The sequence below is a fragment of the Rhinatrema bivittatum genome, chromosome 8, assembly GCF_901001135.1.
Source record: "Rhinatrema bivittatum chromosome 8, aRhiBiv1.1, whole genome shotgun sequence".
In the NCBI taxonomy this organism is placed as follows: domain Eukaryota; kingdom Metazoa; phylum Chordata; class Amphibia; order Gymnophiona; family Rhinatrematidae; genus Rhinatrema; species Rhinatrema bivittatum.
In genome coordinates, this window is record NC_042622.1 from 226,772,121 (window position 1) to 226,787,166 (window position 15,046).

Genomic DNA, 15,046 nt, shown 5'->3' on the forward strand with positions numbered 1-15,046 from the left:
AGGTTGTCAGTACCTTTATTTTGTTGTCTATGTTCATGTTACTCACCAATAAAAATGTTTATACAAAAAAGAAACTGCAAAGGTGTAATCTGTAACCTATCATTAAAACAGCCACAGTACCTGAAGACTGGAGGGTGGCCAGGTTTTACAAAGGGATCCAGGGATGATCAGAGAAATTATAGAACTGTGATCCTGACGTCCATGCCAAGCAAAATGGTAGAAGCTGTTTTTAAAAACAAAATTCCTGGCCATATAGACATGGCTTAATGGGGAAGTCTTGCCTTACCAATCTATTGGATTTATTTGAAGGCGTAAATAAAAATGCAGATAAAGGTGAGCCAGTTGATAATAGCATGTTTGGATTTTCAGAAGGCATTTGACAAAGTCCCTCATGAGAGACTCCTCAGGAGGTTAAAACATAATGGCATAAGAGACAGTGTCCTATTGGAGATTGGTAACTGGCTAAAAGAGAGGAAACAGAGGGTAGTACTAAATGGTCAGTTTTCCAAATGGAGAAAGGTCAACAGTGGAGTGCCCCAGGGATTGGTACTGGGACCTGAGTTGTTTTCATTAATGATCTGGAAAAGAGAAAAATGAGTGAGGTGATCAAATTTGCAGATGACATAAAATTATATGAAATCGTTGCAGATTTCATAAAATGACATAAAACACAGATGACATAAAAATACATGAAATTGTCAGCTCAGTGTGCTGCGGCAGTCAAAAAAGCAAACAGAATGTTAGGAATTATTAAGAAGGGAATGGTTAACAAATCGGAAAATGTCATAATGCCTCTGTATCGCTCCATGGTGAGACCGCACCTTGAATGCTGTGTACAATTCTGGTTGCTGCATCTCAAGAAAGATATAATTGCAATGGAGAAGGTACAGAGAAGGGCAACCAAAATGATAAAGGGGATGGAACAGCTCCCCTATGAGGAAAGACTAAAGAGGTTAGGGCTGTTCAGCTTGGAGAAGAGACGGCTGAGGGGGGATATGATAGAGGTGTTTAAAATCATGAGAGGTCTAGAACGGGTAGATGTGAATCAGTTATTTACTCTTTCGGATAATAGAAGGACTAGGGAGCACTCCATGAAGTTAGCATGTCCAGTCCAGTTCCTTGTATGTTTCCCCTGGCCTTGTCCTCAACTCCAACCTTCTCTCCAGCCCAGCCATTACCTGGTTCCAGCTCTCAGCCTGTTCCTGACTCCAGCTATGATGTTCAGCAGGAGACAAGTCCAATTGCCCCAAGAATCCAAGGGCTCAACCTACGAGGGAGGGGCTGGTTAGGCAGAAGACCAACTTCCGTCCTGCTCTGTGGTTCTGTATCACTTCTGAAGGGGTGCATCCTGACTCTAGCCTGCCAGACCAAGACAGTCTCATCTCAAAAATGTTATAGTGGAACTAAAAAAGGTGCAGAGAAGGGTATTAAAAATGATAAAGGGGATGGAACTGCTCCCTTATGATGAAAAGCTATACAGGCTAGGGATCATCAGCTTGAAAAAGAGATAGCTGAGATGGGAGGTGATACAAGTTTATAGAATCGTTAAGTAGGGTGGAATAGGTAAATAAAGGATGGTTATTTATCCTTTCAAATACTACTAATATAAGGGGGCACGTCATGAAACTAACAACCAACAGATTTAAAAGAAATTGTAGAAAACATTTTTCACTCAGCGCACAATCAAGCTTTGGAATCTATTGCCAAAGGGCATGGTCAAGGTGACTAACATAGTGGGGTTTAAAAAAGGTTTGTCCAAGTTCCTGGAGGAAAAATCTATAAAACATTATTAGCCAGGTAGACTAGGGAAAGACGTCACTTATCCCCGAGAGTGAGCAGTAAGAAATGGCTCTACTTTTGGGATCTGCCGGGTACTTGCGACCTAGACTGGCCACTGTCAAAGACGGGATGCTGGGCTTGATGGACCTTGCTCTGACCCAGCATGGCATTTCTTATGCTCTTATGCAAACAGCTCCTAGAAGGTTGAACAAACTTTCCGAGACAAAGCACCACATGAGAGCTCTGGGATATTTAGATATTGCTAAATGGTTTCGCGGGACACCGCTGTGTATTCTTCATAGGATTTTACATTATACTGGGAGCATATTACCAGTCCACACAACTGTAGATCTGTGAATCATTTCTACACCACTGAAGCAGAAAGAAATCTGAATTCTGTGCTTACGTAAATGGCCTAAAAATTATATAAACCTTTTGCATGACTTGTAAATTATTGATGTTGGAGGGTCTACAATTTGAGACACTTCTATTGATGTGTGAAAGAGCATGCACATAACACACATATGGTACAACACTCTGTATTGAGCCCATATTCCTCTCTCCATACAGAATAGATGTGCTTCTCCCTCCCTCTCTCCAATTCACTCTTTGACTAATTGCAGTGCCAACATTGTACTACCCTAATAAAGATTTTTACTATAAGGATAATTCCCTAATAGGCAGCCGTTAGGAGAAACTAACAGGATTAAACAGCTGATGAATACTGATGCTACAGGCAGCTTTATCTCTGCCCAAGACGCCTACAGCCCACTTAGACCAGCAGCTCCAGCATTAACATTGTTATAGTCTAAACCTAAATGAAAGGGAGTTTTCCATTTTTCCTAAGTTAAATGTTCTTTTGTCCAAGCATATTTTTCTGTTCTGGGCTTCTGTATATTTTTACATTGTATTTATTGTATTTAACCCTATGTTGTACTTTTTCTGGAGCTCATGATGAAAAGACACATGATAAATAAACTGTTAATCACAGCAAAGGCTGTGCACCTTGGCACCCATCAACTGTGGTGCCCCTTCGTGGGGTCATCCTTAGGCGACTGCCACAAACCATGCATGTTGGGGGATGCCATGCCCCCACACCTCAGCAACTTCCAGTGATCCTCTTCCCTAATCCCAGCTAGCAGAAAGAGTCAGAGAGTGGCGCCTCTTACCTGCATCTGCCTCCTCCTCTGCCGGCTTCAATCTGAAGTCTGAACCATATAGAGCCCTATAGTGTTCTGCTGGCTCCATGTGGCTCAGATGGAAGGTAAGAAGTGCCATTCTCAGATTCCTCCTGCCAGCTGGGCAGAAAAGAGACGATGATGATGATGGAGAGGAAAGAGATGATGCTTGTGAGGGTGGAGGGGGTTGGAAGAGAGATGACGATTGTGTGTGGTGTGTGTGGTGTGTGTAGGGGAAAGAGAGATGATGATTATGTTGGGGGAAGAGAAAGAAATATTTGTACAGAGGGGAAGTGGGGCAGTTTGGGAGAGAGGTGAAGGAGAGAGGGTAAGGGAGCAAGATTGTGCTGGGGGTGGAAGAAAGATGATGCACCGGGGGAGGAGGTGGAAGTAGATGATGGTTTTGTGTGGGTGGCAGGAGAGATCATGTTTGGCTGTGGTGTGGTGGGGAGGTAAAAGAGAGGTGATTGTGTTGGGGTGAAAGAGATGAAAGGGGTGGGAGTCAGATAATGCTTGCACTGGGGAAAGGGTGGAAGAGAGATGATGGTTGTGTCAGTGGAGGCGGGAGACATGTTATGCTGGGGAGAAGAATGGGAGATGGTTGTGATGGGGGGGGGGAGGAAGAGATGAAGGTTGCATGTGTGGTGGGTTAGGAGGGATTATGCTTTTGTGTGTGGGGAGAAAGAGGTGATGGTTTCATTGAGGAGGGGGCTAGGAGGGATTACGCTTTTGTGTGTGGGGAGAAAGAGGTGATGGTTTCATTGAGGAGGGGGTTAGGAGAGATTACGCTTTTGTGTGTGGGGAGAAAGAGGTGATGGTTGCGTTGAGGAGGGGGTTAGGAGGGATTACGCTTTTGTGTGTGGGGAGAAAGAGGTGATGGTTGCGTTGAGGAGGGGGTTAGGAGGGATTACGCTTTTGTGTGTGGGGAGAAAGAGGTGATGGTTTCGTTGAGGAGGGGGTTAGGAGAGATTACGCTTTTGTGTGTGGGGAGAAAGAGGTGATGGTTGCGTTGAGGAGGGGGTTAGGAGGGATTACGCTTTTGTGTGTGGGGAGAAAGAGGTGATGGTTGCGTTGAGGAGGGGGTTAGGAGGGATTACGCTTTTGTGTGTGGGGAGAAAGAGGTGATGGTTGCGTTGAGGAGGGGGTTAGGAGGGATTACGCTTTTGTGTGTGGGGAGAAAGAGGTGATGGTTGCGTTGAGGAGGGGGTTAGGAGAGATTACGCTTTTGTGTGTGGGGAGAAAGAGGTGATGGTTGCGTTGAGGAGGGGGTTAGGAGGGATTACGCTTTTGTGTGTGGGGAGAAAGAGGTGATGGTTGCGTTGAGGAGGGGGTTAGGAGGGATTACGCTTTTGTGTGTGGGGAGAAAGAGGTGATGGTTGCGTTGAGGAGGGGGTTAGGAGGGATTACGCTTTTGTGTGTGGGGAGAAAGAGGTGATGGTTGCGTTGAGGAGGGGGTTAGGAGGGATTATGCTTTTGTGTGTGGGGAGAAAGAGGTGATGTTTGCGTTGAGGAGGGGGTTAGGAGGGATTACGCTTTTGTGTGTGGGGAGAAAGAGGTGATGTTGCATTGAGGAGGGGGTTAGGAGGGATTACGCTTTTGTGTGTGGGGAGAAAGAGGTGATGGTTTCATTGAGGAGGGGGTTAGGAGAGATTACGCTTTTGTGTGTGGGGAGAAAGAGGTGATGGTTGCGTTGAGGAGGGGGTTAGGAGGGATTACGCTTTTGTGTGTGGGGAGAAAGAGGTGATGGTTGCGTTGAGGAGGGGTTAGGAGGGATTACGCTTTTGTGTGTGGGGAGAAAGAGGTGATGGTTTCATTGAGGAGGGGGTTAGGAGAGATTACGCTTTTGTGTGTGGGGAGAAAGAGGTGATGGTTGCGTTGAGGAGGGGGTTAGGAGGGATTACGCTTTTGTGTGTGGGGAGAAAGAGGTGATGGTTGCATTGAGGAGGGGGTTAGGAGAGATTATGCTTTTGTGTGTGTGGGGGGATGGGGGTTGGAAAAAGATGATTGTCACCTAAATGAACATGATGCCTTGTCCAACATCATTTGACAATGGTCTGAAGTGCTGTGGTTTTACTGTGGTTGCTCATCAAGCTGTGATCATAATCCCTTAAAGCTGGTAACTCCATGTCAGCCACAGCCATGGAAACTCTAACCCTCATCGGGTTATGGTATTGCTTTGAGTTCAAACACTGCTTTGACTTGCTCAGCCCCCAGGCTGCAGCCTCTACAACACTGGATTTATTAAATGGAAGACTGAATTAGGTTATGTTAGATTTTATATTTTCTCAACTGTCTTATGAATTCGTGGCCAGTTCCATTTCGAGTCAAATGATCAGAATCTCTTTAGTTTACCCGGTTCAGAAGGCATTCTCACTTAATCTGATCACATTGTCCAGCACCAGTGACGACTAGGAATGTGCTTTCATTTTTATGTCACCGGGAAATCACAGTGACATTTGGTGTTTTCTTTCCTGCCATTTCCCATTTGAAATGACATAACCCCCCCCTCCCCCCCCACACACAAAATCTTGTTTTGTTTCTGTGTTTTAGAGCACGCTAAAACACAGAAACGAAAACCAAAAAAATATACGAAATGAAATGTTTTCCCATGCACAGCCCTGGTCACGACAGCTTATGCTAAATTAGCCTTGCGGTTTTCATCCCATCCCATCTCAAAGCAAAGCGTCAGGTGTGCGATGACGGGCACAGGTGATGTATCACCTCCTCACCTTGCCGGATGGGATGAAGAAAAACGCCTTCAGCTGTTAATCGTGCTGCTTTGCTCTGGGAGCTGGAAAGCAGCACAATAACAGCGGGACCAGGGGCATCTGATCAGGAAAATTTATCACTACGTGCACAGAGTCATAAGAAGCTGCAATACGACTTGCCAAGTTCAGGATAAGCTGAACTTTAATTTAAAGATTAAACTATATAGCCATAAATTAATTAGTTAAAAAAAAGTAGGTGTAGCTCGGCCCAAAGGACACTCCATCACCCATTACAGCACCAATGTTGGATTCTTTGGTGGTGAAGGCTGGGACAGGATGAAATTATGAGAGAGCAGGCAGGCTTCCAATTCTACTAAATTCCAGAGTTGCATACGTCTTCAGCAAAACTCTCTTAGCAGGTGCAAGTGACAATGCAGACTTTGTACCTGCGGCAAGTTTCACGGTAAAAGCCCATGTGCACTTTCACTTTGAGAATTGGTGCAAAGCCTGTGGATGAGAAGTGCAGGCAGGCCTTTGTCCCAGTGAGGATAGTGTGACAATTACCCACCTTATATGCTAATAACTATCACATCGCATGGTACTGACCTCTCACCCTTCAGATCCTCAGGGGATCATTTTCATTGGAGCCCACAATGGTGCTCACATTGTGGGAGTGCAGGTGTCATGGCAAAATCACCATATACTTCCCAAAGAATGAGGATCTCAACTGTTTTGGTTCCTGTCACAGACAGAAAGGCCCCAGGGACATGGTTTCCCCCTTCATAGTTCAGTTAAATGCCACTCTATCCAAAGGGCTCTAGATCAGCCTTACCTAGTGTGCTGAAGTTTCCCCCAGCGGTCCAGGATGAGTTATCCTCCTCTCTGAGATAAGGCAGAAGGGCGTCTTCTTCTCCACTTCCTCCCTCCTCGTCGATTTGGGATGTTCTCTTAGTTTCCATCTCTGCTGCCTCTGTGTCTAGGAGTTCAGTGATGACTGATGGGAGGATGAATCTGTCTGAATCAAGTTTGGTTTTATAGAAAAGCTCATCAGCAAAGGCAGATGACTCACGGCTGTTGAAGTCATGATCTTCTGTAGATGCTGGATCATGGGAAAATGAAGCTTGAGAGAAATCTTGCTTGGATTCATTGAAGATTACTGTCTTTCTTGCTCTCAACACGAGTAAGGGTTTCCCTGTAGATTTCATGATCAAAGAGTCCTCATTTCTTTCTTCTAGCAGCTCTTCTGCCTCCTGCTCCCTGTAAATGTCTGTAGCTTGTATGGGCAGTGACCTATTTGCTTTTTCATTTCTGAGTTCTAGTGACAAGGTCATAGCTTTATCTGACTCTGTAGCTGTCAGATAAAAGTCTGTTGTAAATGCCTCTGTTGCCCATTCAGAGACTTTGGAAACCAAGCTGGCTTTGTTGATGATGTCAGTAGCATCTAACAGCAGCTCAGAGCTGCCAGCCACTCTTGTCACCAGTTGTGGCCTCTCTGTTACAAGCTGTGGTTTCTCTCCTTGGAAGGAATGCACCTGAGTGTGTAAAGGCACTATTTTTGTAGCACTAAGCTGATGGTTAAACATTGATGCAGTTTGATTCTCCATCCTGTTTGCAAAGAGTGAATCTGCCAGCCTTAAGCTGGGTCCTAGGGCATCATCTTTGTGCTCCAGGATTTTTTCATTTGGCTCTCTTTCAAGTTGTTGTCTATCTGTTGCAAACTCACCAACATTTGCTGTTGCAAGATTTTCAACACCGATGACGGATGTGCTGTAAAATGAGAGTCCATTAGCAGATGTGTATGCAGCAACCTCTGTACCACTCAAAATTGTCTTGACTTCTGCCATAGTTTTGATTATTTCCATTGGCTGAGTGACAGGTTCTTCCTTCATTTCCACATGACTCTTTCCCGGCGTCTGGCTTCCTTTTTCTGAAACTTCTCCCTTTTTGGGTGGATCCGGTGCATGATGCTCCTGGTTCTGGTCCTTCAGTGAGTCCTTCTTTACTTCATGGGGGTAGCCATCATGGGCAGTAAGCAATAAAGACTCAGTATTCCGATGATCGTTGTTTGAAGGACCTGAACTCTTCAGCATCTCTTCCCTTAATGTTCTAAATTGCTTTGTTTCAGTCTCCTCCAGAGAAGCCCCGTCTCTATTGCTATTTTTCAATGAAGAGGTGAGTTTACCTCTGAAAGTAACGTCCTTCCCTTGTCTTTGTTGAAAGTTATATTGAGGTTCTCCACTTCCATCAAAGCTGCCTTCATTCTTCTTTAGAGCAGAATTCGGAGGTGCCTTGGTAGAGGCTGTTCCAAACAGGAACACATTCAGGTTGTCCACAGCAGGGCTATCTACCGTGAAGGGGACAGACGTGGGGAAACTGGAGGACAGCAATGTTGGCAACACACTTTCTTCACTGGAATTGGTTTCCCCAGAAAAGTTTTCCAGGTCCTCTCCAGCGGCTGACACAGGCAGGTCTTGATCTTGCACTTTGCCGTATTGTGTCTGCATTCCGTTTTCAGTTGGTAGTGGGTAGGCAGCTGCAAGTGCAGATGGATCCGTTTTCTCCTGACCAGCTGTTGGTTCAATGGCTGCTGCATTTGCCTGGTGCCAAGTTGAATCCCCTCGTATTGACTTTGGACTATGTGAGCCTCCTGTAGCTGGACTTTGAGCCCCTGCCATTATGTTCCCATCTGTGATTCCTGGTGCTCTCAGAGGTCCATTTGTAACCGGCAAATCTTCCTCATAACCCAGTATCTTTTTGGTTTCAAAAGCTGCAGCTTTAACCAGAGATTTCACTAATGATCCTGTGTTATCCAAGGACCATTCAGCAGGAGACGAAGAGCCCTCTAGGCTGAATTTATTGCTGAGTTTCGCTGGTTCCATTGTCCACTCCTGGCCTGCTGTACGATTGGCTTTTGTGTTCACTGTAGCATCTGGATATGATGTATGCATGGAGATGCTTTCCATTTTATCTTGCCTCTCTAATCCAATTAATTCTGCAATAAGACACACGTCACAGTTAGCTTCAATGAAATAGCAAATCAGGTTAGTTTAATTAAATACAGATTGCATGAACAGTTAAAGCTGGCTGCATACAAGCCAGAATTTAATTCAGCAGCATCATCTCGCCTCTCAAAAACAAACATAAAAAAAGAATATATTGTATACTAAAAGGATGGATATTTTATTTTCCTCCCGGTCCACTGAAGGTTGAACATGATTGGAATTCCTTTCTCCCGCATGGTCAAGGGTTGTGTGTGTGTGTTGAGATTTGGAAAATCCAAAACAGGAACGAAAGAAAGGATGGGGGATGGGAGCACAAGAACTTCTGGTTCAGTAAAGCATCAGAAACTCCAGGGTGGGCTCCCAATGTCTTTTCCGGTTGACATCCACAAACTTCAGCTCTCCACTACAAAGTTAGCGAGAGCAAGGCATTAGGCAAGAAGTAGCTTGTGGACTTAAGGGTCCCTTACCCATGTTTTAAAATCCTAAATTTGCTTACAAACCGACTTACTCATTTGACTGCAATTTTTCCAAACCACTTGAATGCATTTCAGTAAGAGAGGAAGGGTCAGCTTTAAGTTCCTGGCATAAGAACAGAGAACCTTGCAGGTCCATGTGCTGGCGACCAAGGTGAAAGAACTTCAACCCTGCAAGACATTCCCGAAGCCAGGGTCAAGCTCCGAATTCCAACTTCCGGAAGGGAAAATATTCTGTAGGCAAGCACGTGTGCGAAACAGACTGGATAACATTTGCCCTGGTTTATACAAGTAAGTGCATCCCTTTCGGGCATTTTTGACTGTGGAATGTTTTCTCTTCAGAAGAGAGCCAAGAGATGCTGCTGTTTCAAAAGTATCCTGACACTTGGCTCGCCAGGACTTTGTATTCTTTTGTCCTTGCCCAACTTTTGCACAAACCTTAAGTCTGACCCCCAAGGCACATCTATTCTCTCACCACCCCTCTCCTACACACCGAAAGATCCAGCTTAAAATTATGGCAACTCCCAGCTGGGTTTAAAAAAAGGCTTGGATAATTTTTGGAGGAAAAGTCCGTTAACTGCTAGTAATCAAGCTGACTTAGAGAATGGCCACCGCTATTATTTATTTATTATTTATTTGGCACTTTTATATATCCGATATTCTTGTAACAAGTTACAAATCACCTCGGTTTACATTCAAACAATAACCTTTGCACAAGGATGCATTACACTGAACAGGGAGATCAAGACTTGGAGCCAACAAACGGGGATAAACAATTAGATAACTTGGTGAGAGTATTACAGCTGAAGAACATCGGATGGTATATCAGTCCTCAGAGCGGCTTGCTAGTGATGTAGTTCAACTAACAAAGTTGCCTGACATGAACCCAAATGGTCATCAGAGTTGGGCAAAGGCTTCGCCAAACAACCATGTCTTTAATCTTTTCTTAAAGGTGTTTGGGCATTGTTCTAGTCTAAGCTCAGGAGGGAGGGAGTTCCATTGCAAAGGTCCCGACGTGGAGAGGGCTCTCTTCCTTAATGTGGATTTAATGGCATCAGTAGCATGGGATAGACTTAGGGCCGGATTTTAAAAGCTCTGCACGCTGGGCCTATTTTATACACCAGGAGATGCTCGTAAAGCCCCGGGACGCGTCTAAGTCCTGGGACTTTACTAAAGGGGTGGTCCGGGGGGGGGGGGGGGGGGGCCAGAGACCCCCTGGCACAGAGACCATTTGCTGCTGTGTTGGAGGATCGCGTGCCGGCAGGCTGCTGGCGTGCGCCAAGGTATGACAAGAATTTGAGGGGGGTTAGAGTAGGGCAAGGGGGGGAAAGGTTAGGGGGAAGGGAATGGGGGAAGCCTGTGGGTGTCGACACGCTCAAGGTGTGCACCCCATTGCAGGCGCCGACCCCCGATTTTATAACATGCGTGCGCCTGTGCACCCGCGCGTAAATTTGAAAATCTACCCCTTAGTGAGTGGTTACTTGCCAGGTACTTGTAGCCTGGATTGGCCACTGTTGGAAACAGGATGCTGGGCTTGATGGACCCTTGGTCTGACCCAGTATGGCACTTTCTTATGTTCTTATGAGGCTGAACCATGCAACATCTGAGCAAACCTAGATGGGAGGATGGAAATCTCAGGTTCTCACTGGTCTAAGACCATAAAATGCCCCATACTGACTCAGATCAATGGCTCATGGCTCATGGAGCATGGTATCCTGTCTCCCACAGTGGCCAGTCTAAGTCGCTTGGATGTACCCAGCAAAGCCATTCCCTGCTGCTCATTCCCAGATGTAAGAGGTGGCGAATCCCACATCAGCCTGGCTAATAGTTTTTTATGGACCTGTCCTCCAGAAACTTGCCCAATTGTAAGGATACATAACCATTCCTTATTTACCTGTTCCACCCTACTCATGATCTTATAAAGCTCTATCACATCCCCTCTAAGTCATCTCCTCTCCAAGATGAAGAGCCCTAACCTGTTTAGCCTTTCCTCATAGGAAGCCATTCCATCTCTGTTATCTAGAATGCAAAATTGTTGTAACTCTGCTCGTTGACTTTTCTTTTGTACTCTGGTATATTATCCAGTTAGCCCTTTTTCCTCGTTCATTGTAATTTCCTTTCTTAGTTACTTTGTAAACCGACATGATGTGTCCTACGAATGCCGGTATAAAAAAAAAGTGTTAAATAAATAAAAATCATTTTGGTGGGCCTTCTCTTTATTTTTTCCTAGTTCTGCTGTATGTTTTTTGAGATGGGATACCCAGACCTGCATGGACCCTTCCAGCTCTTACATTTCCAAGTCAGAGAAAATAAGAGCTGCTGGTGATTGGGTAGTAGCAGATGGCAGTCTGTGATCAGGGAGAACCCCCCCCCCCCCACCTACCGCCCCTAAAAACACAGGAAAGGGGTTGGTTCTTCTCCGACCATGCAAAGGGTGCCTGCTCCATCTGGGTGGCCCCGTTTCTCCGATGCAAACGTTCAGAGGTGCAGTCAGCTGAGTGCCAGCATCCAGTCAGACAGATGGATGCCCAGATGAAGCTGGCGCCCTTTGAGCATGGCAGTGCCCTAAAGAGGGCACAGGTTGCCCACCCCTAGGGCCGGCCTTGCCTTTGACTGGACAATAATAACCACCAGAAAATATTCATGGCAGAGTCTTGATGCTGAGGACGTCTGGAAGAATCGCTATAGAAAAACCACAGCTGATACTGTGCCCTCAAAAGGCCAAATGCAAAGAAAACCAAATGGAAATGCAGTTCTGTGCTGCGATTTGTTTCTATATCAAACTCTTTAAAATAACACGCTGAACGAATTTCCAAAGCTTGTTAAAATTCCTTTTGATCTTTGGCTCTCGTGTTCTGAGAGTATTTTTTTTTCTCACTGTGGTTCCCCTTTCGCGTCTCCTTCCCTCCTGCCTTAATCTTCCGATATTACAGCGTTTAGCCACCTTGTAATTGGAAGAACGGGATCACGCAAGGCCTGGTGTGCAAATATTTGTACAGCAGAGACTCTGGTGGAACTCAGGGACCGCCAGCCTCAGCGGGGAAAGCAGGGGTGAGGTGGGAGTGGCGGGGGGGAGAGGCACATGGGCCCACCAGCTGATGCAGGGATAAATTATTTATACGCTGCAGGTCAAATCCGGGCCAGAGGAAAAAAAACAAAAACGTTTCTTAATGAAATGCAGGAGATGTTGGGTACGCGGTTATTGATCTGCGGTAGGAGCAATTTATCAAACTCTTCAGCTGGTGACTTTTTTATTAGTACGGAACAGGACTATAATCCCATTATCATAATTAACTACCGTTCTCCACAATCTCCTGTGCCCAGCAGAGACCTGGGGCACTCCTGCCCTGCTCTCATCCAAAGAGGACTGAAAACTAATAAGGACAAATGCGGCCTATCTGAGGTTATGTGAACCTTAAAAACAAATAAATGCAAGGTCCAGTGAACTAAATGCTGGTGAAACACATCGGACTGACAAAACTGGGAGCTAAAGTGCTTTATTATTACCAGGGCAGCAGCAGTACAAGCTTCACACCTACCCCCACATATACACCCACCCAATACTGCCCTAACACAGGGCCAGCAGAGGCAGCAGCAGAGAAAGCCTCCCTCACACACAGATACAGCGGCAGCGCAAACCTGCCACGCTCAGCATCCGTCTCTGGGGACAGGCAGCTAATAGTTTTTATGCCTCCTGAATTCCCCCAACCTCGCAGGACAAGGCCTACAGCCAAGATGAGGCTGCTGTAGTTTACGGGAAAACTTAAGACTGGATTGCAGGGAAAAGGCGCAATCTAGAGGAGCAGTGGTTGTCCAAGCTGATCCGGGAGTACCTCCTAGTCAGCCTGATTTTCAAGGATATCCACAATGAATATGCATGAGATAGATTTGCATACAATGGAGAGACGTGCAAGTAAATGAACCTCCCGCATGTTCATTGTGGCTATTACTCCAGACCAGCTTGGAAAGCACTGGTCTAGAGTGACGGGCGTGATTCCAGACACAGGAAATAAAGATTAAGGGGTAGAGATTTTAAAAGGCGCGCGCCCGCAGCCAGGGGTGTGAGGTTCCCGGGCGGGCGGCGCATGCGGGGGGGGGGGGCAAATTTTTGCTAACTACACGGGGCAATGCAATCGGGCCTCCCCCAGTTCTCTCCCTGTCCGCTCCAATTAAGAAGTGGACTGGGAGGGAAAGTTCCTACCCCCTTACCTAAACTCCCTCTCTCTTCCCCTCTCCTCCCCCCACCTCCAAACCCATCCCAGAAACGTACATTTTTTTTATTTTACTGCTTACCGCTTCCCCTGGAGCGGAATTAGTTTGCGCGCGCTGTCCCGACCGGCCCCCGTCCCGCTCCGCCCAGCCCCGCCCACCTCTTTTTCAGGGCGAGGCACTTGCGCGCGGATCAGTCCTTAACACGCGTGGCCAGGCCCTTTTGAGGATGTGCGCAGGGCCCGGCCACACGCGTTTTAAGTGCCAGTTTTTGCGCGTGCGGCGGTTTTTAGAAATCCGGCCTTAAAATTTCCCTTTAATCACGGCACTTCAGAAACATATGGTCAACCATCCCTTGCTCAGAGGCTTGGAGATACATTTCTAGCATTGGAACTGCTGAGGACGTCTAGAGAGAGAGGGGAAGGAAAAGAAGAATGAGACGGTGACAATAGCAGCACCGCTCACAGGAGAGGTCTCATGGATGGCCTGCGCAGTTAGGGCACTTCAGAATTTGGGTTTCAAAACTAGATGAAAGTTTAAGCGAGGGGTTGGCAACTCTGGCACCGGAGGGCCACAAACAGGCCTGGTTTCCAAGGTACCCATAATGAGCATGCATGAGGTATATTTGCGTGCACTGCCTCCATTGTAGGCAGATACACCTCATGCATATTCATTGCAGAAGGACCTGGAAAACAGGCCTGTCTGTCGCACTCCAGGAGCAGAGTTGACGACCCCCTGGCGCAAGTTTTTCTTCTTCCACGTAATGAAATCCACGTAATGAAATCATCACTTGCACTTTGCTAACACTTATGGAGCTCTCAACCCATGAAGGGCCTGGACTTGTTGAATACTTGTCGGACTATTATGCAAATATGCAGCAAATAATTTGATTTTATTGTGAGAATTAATAGTCCAGCTTGCTACCCACCCCATGTGTTATTTTGCAGCCCACTGTTAACCCACTAGTGACCTTGGGAGTTCCAATTCAAATGTGAGAAAGCAGAGCCTCAAATTATTTGTCTGCTGTTTGGCTCTGGTCACTTTCCTGACCTAACATTTGCTAAGGAGAATCAATAAAGTCCCTGTTTCAGCCCCCAAAGTCATTTATTATCCATTACATGTGCCAGGAATTGTAAAATTAGGTTTACAGCCTGTGCCAGAATGTAGGAGGAAGGAGCTGGGTCTAGTCAGCAGAGTGCTGGGACAGTCAAGAGAATGACCAAGACTAATGAGTTCCAATCTTTGCTCTGCCACTGACTTCTGTGTATGACCTTAGCAAAGCCACTTTCTCATCTTGTGCCTCAGGTCACCAAGCTGTAATTGGCAATAAACTCTTACTTTATCCCTCTGGAAACTGTCAAGCACCAAAACTGGTGGCCAAATTTTGTACTGTAGAGGTGGCTCTAGGTATGTTTCATGACATCAACTGTTAGGCTAACTGGAATGTAACACTGTGCCACGGGAGTCATTCTCCCCAAAGGTCAGCCCTGGTGCAGAGGGATACTGTACAAGAGCTGGACAGGACATCACTAAGGATGGTGGTTTCTCATCCCTGCAGAATGGGCCTCATCTCATAGGCTGGAGAATAGATGGGAGCTATAGAGGCCTCCAAGGAGGAAAATGTTATAAAAACAGGACCGCAGCTTGTTTGGATGGGAGTGCTCTACCACCATCACCAGCATGCCGCAATAGGAATC

At 46.2% G+C, this 15,046-nt stretch overlaps 1 protein-coding gene across 1 annotated transcript in view; it reads right to left on the bottom strand.

Annotated features, from left to right (window-relative positions):
- Positions 1 to 15,046, bottom strand: part of NCAN (neurocan) — a 143,234-nt gene that overhangs the window by 55,256 nt on the left and 72,932 nt on the right. The window contains exon 7 of the mRNA XM_029613553.1: positions 6,498 to 8,657. Coding sequence (XP_029469413.1) covers positions 6,498 to 8,657 — 2,160 coding nt within the window. The remainder of the gene's footprint in view (positions 1 to 6,497; positions 8,658 to 15,046) is intronic.